Source organism: Neurospora tetrasperma (assembly GCF_000213175.1).
Source record: "Neurospora tetrasperma FGSC 2508 unplaced genomic scaffold NEUTE1scaffold_1, whole genome shotgun sequence".
Classification (NCBI taxonomy): Eukaryota; Fungi; Ascomycota; class Sordariomycetes; order Sordariales; family Sordariaceae; genus Neurospora; species Neurospora tetrasperma.
This window is the reverse complement of record NW_009799099.1, coordinates 4,862,476-4,870,444: the sequence shown is the minus strand read 5'-3', so window position 1 is coordinate 4,870,444 and position 7,969 is coordinate 4,862,476. Positions and strand designations below refer to the sequence as shown.

At 51.1% G+C, this 7,969-nt stretch overlaps 2 protein-coding genes across 2 annotated transcripts; one reads left to right on the top strand and one right to left on the bottom strand.

Moving 5' to 3' along the window:
• Positions 1-1,064: 1,064 nt before the first annotated feature.
• Positions 1,065-3,218, top strand: NEUTE1DRAFT_36581 (uncharacterized protein; the record flags this gene model as incomplete). Its single annotated transcript, XM_009848859.1, has 2 exons — positions 1,065-2,466; positions 2,518-3,218. The coding sequence occupies 2 exons, from the start codon at positions 1,065-1,067 to the stop codon at positions 3,216-3,218; spliced, it is 2,103 nt and encodes a 700-aa protein (XP_009847161.1).
• Positions 3,219-4,566: 1,348 nt separating this feature from the next.
• NEUTE1DRAFT_77416 (uncharacterized protein) lies at positions 4,567-7,732 on the bottom strand (the record flags this gene model as incomplete). The annotated part of the gene is made up of 3 exons (XM_009850170.1): positions 4,567-5,822; positions 5,873-6,782; positions 6,917-7,732. The coding sequence occupies 3 exons, from the start codon at positions 7,730-7,732 to the stop codon at positions 4,567-4,569; spliced, it is 2,982 nt and encodes a 993-aa protein (XP_009848472.1).
• Between the last annotated feature and the right edge of the window lie 237 nt (positions 7,733-7,969).

The following is a 7,969-nucleotide window of genomic DNA, read 5'->3' as shown; positions in this document are numbered from 1 at the left end:
GGGACAAGACAGGTCTCACTCTTTTTGTGTTAATTCCGAGCAACGGCACACAATATTTCAAAGTTCGTGGATGTGTCGAGACAATCAGCTAACCGATGCTTGCTTGCCCTTTAGCCCCAAGTTGCTGCGACAAAGATGATGGACCATTGCTTATCAACAGATCCAACCAAACTACCACTTGAGGACAAGAGTAAGAGCCTGCCTTCGGGTCCCGAAGCTCACGCAATACCACCTAGTAAGCGGCTCGAAAGCCTCGCTCTAGAACTGTCGAGACGTAGCCAGAAGGTGCCGGACCCAAGTTCGCCAGACTCTCCGTCCTTCTGCCGGAGTTTTTTCTGGCCAAAAAGATCAGATGAGTCGTTCCTTCCATCTTCTCCGGAAACATCGTTAAGAAGACCGGCTTCCTCCTATCCGACGGGACCGAGCCAGAAAGACACCCGACCGCATCTAGAACACCTTGGCCGTTATCTTATCATTTTGCCCTAATTCTTTGCACCAGTTAAGCGTTTCGAGAGGATCGTGACCTTCTCAAATCCTCTTCCCAACACCCATGCACTTCATGCCACCGCTTTCTGAAACTTCTCAGTCTGCATTGGCATAACAATTACCTTTTTGTGATGTACTACAGATTCTTTGAAGTCCTCAGCTTTTCCCCATGTGTGAACTTGGTAGCGCACGAGAACATCACCCTTTCTTCTTCCTTCCGTGATACACGAGCCCGACACCTTCTCGGGCGCGTTTGCGCAAACGACCCCATCTGATTTGGTTGCGCAGTTTCCTTCAGTCACATACCCCACTCTTACATCCGCCCAGTCGCGAACCTACGACCGCGAGTCCTCAGTGACAGATCCTGAGATTTAGTCGAGTTTCCTCGGGGAGTATTTCTCTCGCCGTCCCATACAACAGCCCAAAGAACGACAGCGCCAGAACACAAGAGCACAGCATCAGGAATGCCAAGATACTACGTCGATGGCGGGTACCATTTACCGATTCCTGCAACACATTTGAGATTATTCCCACCTTAGAAGCTGTAAAGTCACCCTCGCCTCACCTTGCGCTTCAGAATGTTCGGAGTCGCCTGGGACGATCAAACACAGCAGCGTCTTGCTGAAGAGACGCGCATTGCTGAAGAAGAACAGAAGATGAAGGAACTTGAACTTGGAAGCCAGGATGGCAGGAGTGTGATTGGATCGGCCATTACACGACGTTCCTCCTCCACAGCGGGCAAGTCTGGTGCCACGAGTCACTCAAAGGGTAGCACTGTATCGAAGCTTAAGAGGGCCTTCCTAGGAACACGTCTGTCCGACAAATCTGACGACAAGCAGCGGCCAAGCTCCTACTACGCCCCCTCCTCGAGGCTGTCCTCCATCTTTGCCGAGAACAACTACATCATTTCTGGCAACTCAGACCAATTGGTTATTCCTGATATCAACCGCACCGACGAGAGTGGTGGGCTATCGAAAGTGCATACCATGGAAGATCAACCGACGGCGCCCGCACCGCCAAAGCAAAGCCAAGAAATCACCGCACTAGAAGAACTTGAGGGCTTGAAAACGCCCCAATCCAAGCCGCCAACTTTCGTCATTCACACAGCTCCTTCAACGCCGGAGGATGCTGGAAACCATACTTCTACTGATGACCCGCCAACTACAACACTGATCCAGTGGTTGGATGAAGACTCGTATATAACGAGGACAACCACTGTCACATACGAGCCTCGAGGCGACGCTGACGTGAATGATCAGGTAATCGAAACCACCATTTCAGCCGATCCCTCGCCCTTTTCTACAACCAAGGGCTCAAAACTGCGACCTACGCCCCCCATTGTTCGTCCTACGGCACCAGCTGCGGATGATGTGGTTCCATCATTCTCGTCTCTTGTCGACAACTGGTTCACCGCTCTTCAGGGCCCCAGTAGAGCCGTCTTGCCGAGTCCTCCAAGCGCGAAGAATAACGACAAATCCGGCCCAAGCCGCGTCATCAGATCAGCCGAAGCTCACGCTCCGACCTCAACCCAGGACTTCCATCCTGTTTCCAAGGCCCCAAGTCTTCCTCTAAAGTCGCCCAAGCTCAGAGCAACCAACCCGGATGTCTGGAAACCACCCCATGATTGGGGATGTCAATCAACCACGGAGTTATTTCCGAAGACCAATGAGAAGCAGGACAAACTCGAAGTTAGCAAGCACGATCAAAAGAACAAGAACGTAGCCAGAATACAGAAGGACGTCGAGTTCATCGCCATATCCAGCCCCAAAAAGGTTTTATCTCGCCTAACGCAAGGATTCGGCGAAACGTCCGACACCTCGTCACATCTTCAAGAGGAGCAAGACAGGAAGCGCTTGATGCTTTCGGTACTCTACGACATGTGCGGATCTACTGCGACGGTGGTGGACACGGCGAGCCAACTGGATCAGAGCGTTCTCTGCGCCGCTGGACAAAAGATCCTCGCCTTATTCGAGTCTGAAGGTATGCCTCCTTTGATACTAAACGCTTGCTGTTCTCTGCTAACCGTCGCAGCAACTGCGTCTTACCTAGCTGTGACTTTCTCAGAAGCCGCAATCACCCACCTCTCGCTCTCTCCGCTGCCCCATGAGCTATTCCCGAACGTACATCCTCTGTTTGCACCACCCAACAAGGCGTCCATCTCTTTCGCAGCAAACTCCTTTAACACAGTCTACTGCCTCTCACTGCCGTCACTGGTACCGGCTCATGAGATCCTCGAAGTTCTCAAGCAAATCCACCGCTGCCTCGCTCCCAATGGCATTCTGCAGTTAGTGCTGCTTGATCCCTTCCCAGTGGCAAGGAGACTTGGACCTCGGACAAGAAAGTGGTTCGAGAAGCACATCCTTTCGAACCTGCAGTCGCAGTCTCGCTGTGTCAGACCAAGTGCGATCTTCTCGGGGTTTTTGGAAGAGGCGCAGTTCCGCGTCTGTGAGGAACCAAGCACCAAGATAAAGTTCTTGGCTATACCCCCGGATCCTACAGATATGTTCATTGAGGGTCAGCAGCGTATTCAGGAAGAGCTCCGAAGCGTCGTGGGCAGAATGCTTTGGCAGGAAATCTGGGGTAAGATGGTGACTGGTGACGATAACTGGTGGGATGATCCCGAGTGCGTTGAGGAGTGTTCCAGGCTTGGAACCTTCTTTGAGTTCAGTCGTATCGAGGCTGTCAAACTCACCGATGCTGAGGTTCTAGGAGGCTTCAGCGTCGGCTGCTGATGTTGAACCTGGGAAATGCTCGAGGTCGCAACGCAAATAATCAGACACATTCAGCTTGGAGGGTTATTTGGCGGCTATCTGGGAACATGAGATTTGTTCTGTAAGGCCATTGTTTGTTGTTCAGGGGACTTTAAGACCACTGTCTTTCCTTTTCATGTTGACCGTATGCTTGCTTCAATCTTGCTTTTACGAATGTCTTGATACCATGGTAGGCAATGTCGGTTATGAATAGGTGTTCAGGATCGGTGTATCAGTTGTACAAGACGAGAGAGTGATAACTTGAACGTACAGATGGAACTTGTCACTTGCTATGACCGGATATAAGATTGTCGTATCTTTTCGATGTTTCAACAAGGCTTCATGCCAGTATATTGTTGGTGAAACCAGTAGAGCAAATGTCCATAGTCAAATCAGATGCGGTTCAATACATCCTCTGGCATGTATCGTCCTAATGTGCTTCTTCCATATAAATAAAGCTTGATGTTAACAGATGCTGCTGGCCTTAACAAAGCCAGCATGGACACTCCACCATCGATACTCGCCAGCAAATGATCAGCTTCTTTGAATTATTGCCCCTCAATCCAGAGAAAATCAACTTTTCACATAGGAAAGAAATGAATCACAAAAAATGATTGCAAAATCAAGCAACAGCCCTCCAAGAAATCACACCTCCTAGCCGAGCTAGCCCAGACCAACGACGCAGGCAAGTAGTACAACCCTAACCCTTGATCAACACTAGATTTCTCCTCGTTAGGTCCATGAGTGGTCCATGAGTGGTCCATGGTTAATAAACCCAAAATCCATTTGCTTCTCAACGGTTACAGCCACCGGGACGCACTACGGTTTATACCTTTTCTCCCCCCCTCCACTCCTTTATGTCCGTCATAGTGATGATGATCTGCTCAAAGGGAAAAAGGAAGGGTAGATGGATGGTTATAAGCCGCGAGTACGCCTCCGGACTGTAACTTTTTATTTATTCTATATCCATTATTTCTTGTTTTTTTGTATGTCTGGTTGGATAATGGATGTTCGAGGAGAGAGTGAGTGCCCTGTGGAGGAGGAGTGGAACGATGCATGAGGCCTACTGCAGTTTTGATGGCATGTTGGCCGAGGTGGTTGCATGTTGCATGTTGCGCTGTGAATTGAGGAGAATTTGACCAATCAGAGGGCTGGAAGAAGGAGAGGGAGTAACCGGATGGGGAATAGCGGGAAGTTCGACGAGGTGCGAGTTCGAGTCTTGTTCGAGGCAGAATTTTGGTCTTTTTTTTTCTTTTTTCTATTTGGCTTGTGAAGGCAACATCTCTAAATACATTTTGCAAACACTCGTCAACATTCTCCTTCAATGCAATCAGACATAATCCAACCTCTCCTTAGTCCACCCCGGCTGCAAATATTCTCCATCAAATCTGCTCTCAAAAGACGATTCGATCGCGTACCTAGTGACCAACTCAATATCTACCTTTGCTCCCTTTTCCGTCTGCGCCCATACCGCGAGACCAATGACATTATCCCCACCATGATTCAATACGCCGGCAGGAACAGGAAACACGTTCTCCGAAGCAATTGAAGGGTAATACCGTCCGTACTGATACCCGTTGACATACAAGAATGTGCGATAGTTCAGGTTGGAAGTGTCAACGGGCGTGAATTTGAATGCGAAAGATGCATCTACCCCCTTGGGGACGTCAAGAGGAAGAGAAGTACGGTAGAAGCGGATGGTGGCGCCGGTGAAGCCTTGCGCCGGGGAGGTGGTTGATGGGCTGGACCAATGGGAATCGTCGAAGCTCGGGAGGTGCCAGCCTAGACGTTCGGCGGAGAGACCGCCTTCGTTGTAGTGAGTGCGGAGAGGGTCGAGGGTGCTGCGGCTGGGATCGGAGCCGCCCGCTGTGCCGGCTAACTTCCAGAGGTTGAACTTGGGTGTAGTACTTGAGTTGGGGCTCAGAAGAGTTGCGTTGAGAATTCCGCGCGGGTTGAGGGCTGCGGAAAGTTGATCGTGACCTGTGTCGTCGTGCATTACGAGGAGGACGTTGGTTTGGTTGGTGAAGATGGGTGTGTTGGCAAAGGAGAGGGTGGCGTTGCTGGCGGCCACTGTTGGGTCACCTGTATAAGAGCCCAGAAATTTGCCGTTAAGGAAAGCAGACCAGCTGTGTGCAGTCCCTCCTTGAATGTTGAGGTAGACACCTGTGGCTCCGGACTCGCCAGAAAAATGACCGCGCCAAAGTCTGATACCTGTGTGGAAGCCATACTCGTCAGAGAAGAGGTAAGGCACGGTACCTTTGGTGGCGCTAGATGTTGTGGTGTGGTTGGCGATAACCCAAGCGGGCCCGTCATCAGAGTAACCCACGGCCGTTTCAGGAAGGCTATCTTGAGACTTCCATGATGCAAACTTGGGGACCGAGAACTTTGCCGGAGCTTGGAGGGATGCCTTGAGTGTGCCATAGTTGGTTTTCGTGGTCCGAAGTTGCTTGCCGTTCCACTTGATGGTTGAGACATGGCTAGATGTGAACACCTCAATATCAGTCGTAGTGTTGCTGTCTCCATTGACAGAGATGGTGTTCCCTTGCACGCTCGCTGAGCGAACAAGGCGTGGCCCTACGACAATGGCTTTGCTTTGTTAGAAACTGTCATGCCCAAACGAGGAATTATGAACTCACCAGTCTTATCCACGGGTACCTTTGGATCCTTGGTCAACGCAGGAACCCAAGTTTTGTACGCAGTATCACGATCGACAAGCACCACCCTTACATCGTTATCGAACCCCAACACAGTTGCACCCTCATGCTGGGTAAACCCAACCACCACACCATCATCTTGCTTATCGAAGACAGCCGTCTGATTTTTGCTGCTGGAAGCTAGCGTACCCTTCTTGGCACCCTTGAGATAGAACTCCCCGGAGATACCATTGGGAGTCCATAACACCAGCGTTGTCTTTTCGTCAATGACACTGTAGGTCAAGACCTCTGTTGTTGCGTAGAAAAGCGTATGCTTGCCGAAGTGGAAGTCGGCAACGAAGATTCTGCCCTCGTGACCAACGAGCTTGGGGCACGGTGCAATTTTCGGAACGTAAAAGCTTCCCAGGCTGGTCGTCACGTTGATGGCAAAGGTCTCAGTAGAGTCAGAAGACGTGGTGGCATGACGAAGAACATAGAATCGAGCACCAGTCTTGGGGTTTCTGAGCTCAGTGGTGAAGATATTTGTGTTGTTGGTGTAGTTGGTGCCGGTACCAATACGGTCCGTATAGGCAAGCTCACCAGCAGCACGAGTGAACAAACCCAGGTTCTTGATCTCGTAGTATTTGCTACCAATGTTGCGGTCTTCGGAGATGGCGGCGCCGTAGTCGTAGCTGCTACCCAAGAAGGGAGCCGCCAGCCATCCCCAGTTTGTGCCACCGTAGATCATGTATAGGTTCAGGATTGTAATGCGCTGAGCAATGTTGTCGCGGTAGTAGAAATTGACAAACTCGGTTCCAGTGCGTTCGGCACATCCTCCTGCTGGGCTCAGCCAGGGGCTCATAGCTCCTCCCTGAAACTCGGGCATGAAGGAGGGCTGGTTCGGGGAGACAAGCTGGAAGTGATCGTGGTAGTTGGACACGGCAAATGGTAGGATGTTGTTTCCGCATTCTTCTGTAACGCAGGACCAGCATTGTGGCTGGAATTGTTAGCGCGTCACACGAAGGATTCACGGTGTTGAACACTCACATAGCTGTCCAGACCGTAGATATCCACATCTCCTCCAGCGCCAACAGTGTCATAGTCTTTCGACCACGGACGGCCATTGGCGTTAGGAGCATTGTGTACACTCGGCACCACAATTCCATTTTCGATGGCATTCTCCTTCAGCTTTTCCATGTAGGACACGGCCTTTGGGTTGGGTATCTTGGCGTCCACATTCTTCCATTGTTCACCGTATTCGTTCTCAAGCTGGTACATAATAACCGTACCACCGCCAGTGAGCTGAAACGGCTTGACGAGCTTTGCCATGCCCGTCTGGTACGGAGTCCAGGCTTTGGTAAAGGCCGACCCATTAGAGCGTAACTCTCCGTAGGCACCTGTGGTAGACCAAAGCGCCAAACCTCCGGCATTCAGCTCGCCATTAATATACGGGCCTGGTCGTACAAGGACGTAGAGACCGACTTCCTTGGCCATCTCCAAGAAGCGGGTCAGGTTGTGTGCGCCAGTGCTGAAGTCAATTTGGTCGGGTGTCGGGGCGTGGAAACCCCAGTGGGTGTAGATGGAGATCATGCGCATGCCCATGGCCTTGACCTTTTCCAAGATATCTTGCCATAGTTCAGGAACCGGTAGTCGGAAGGGATGCATCTCGCCGCCAAAAAGGAACAGGCGCCCGCTATTGATGATGATGCTGTAGTGGTCCCATTGAATTTGGTCTTGGAGATCGTTGCCCTGAATAGGCCATGCTGAAGGTGCGTCAGAAGCTCCTAGCACGTACTGAAGACCTGACGATAGTAGCAAGAGGGCGTAGGCGAAGGACCCGAAGGTCTTGTTGGCAAAGAGCATTGCGAAGTCCCTTCTTGGCTGTCGAGTGTTCAAGCCGTTGCAAAGTTGCGGCTTTCCCGTCTCCAGGAGTTGGGGTCCCAGTCTGTATTTGAGGACTAGGAAAAGGCTACAGACGATGACGATCACTTGGCCTGGAGGGTCTCAGTCGAGGTGATCCCATCATGGCTTTTGGCTTTTTGGTTTGATTCCATCGGCTCGATGTGTCTCCTGTGGATACTGTACAGAGTGGCTGGGAAG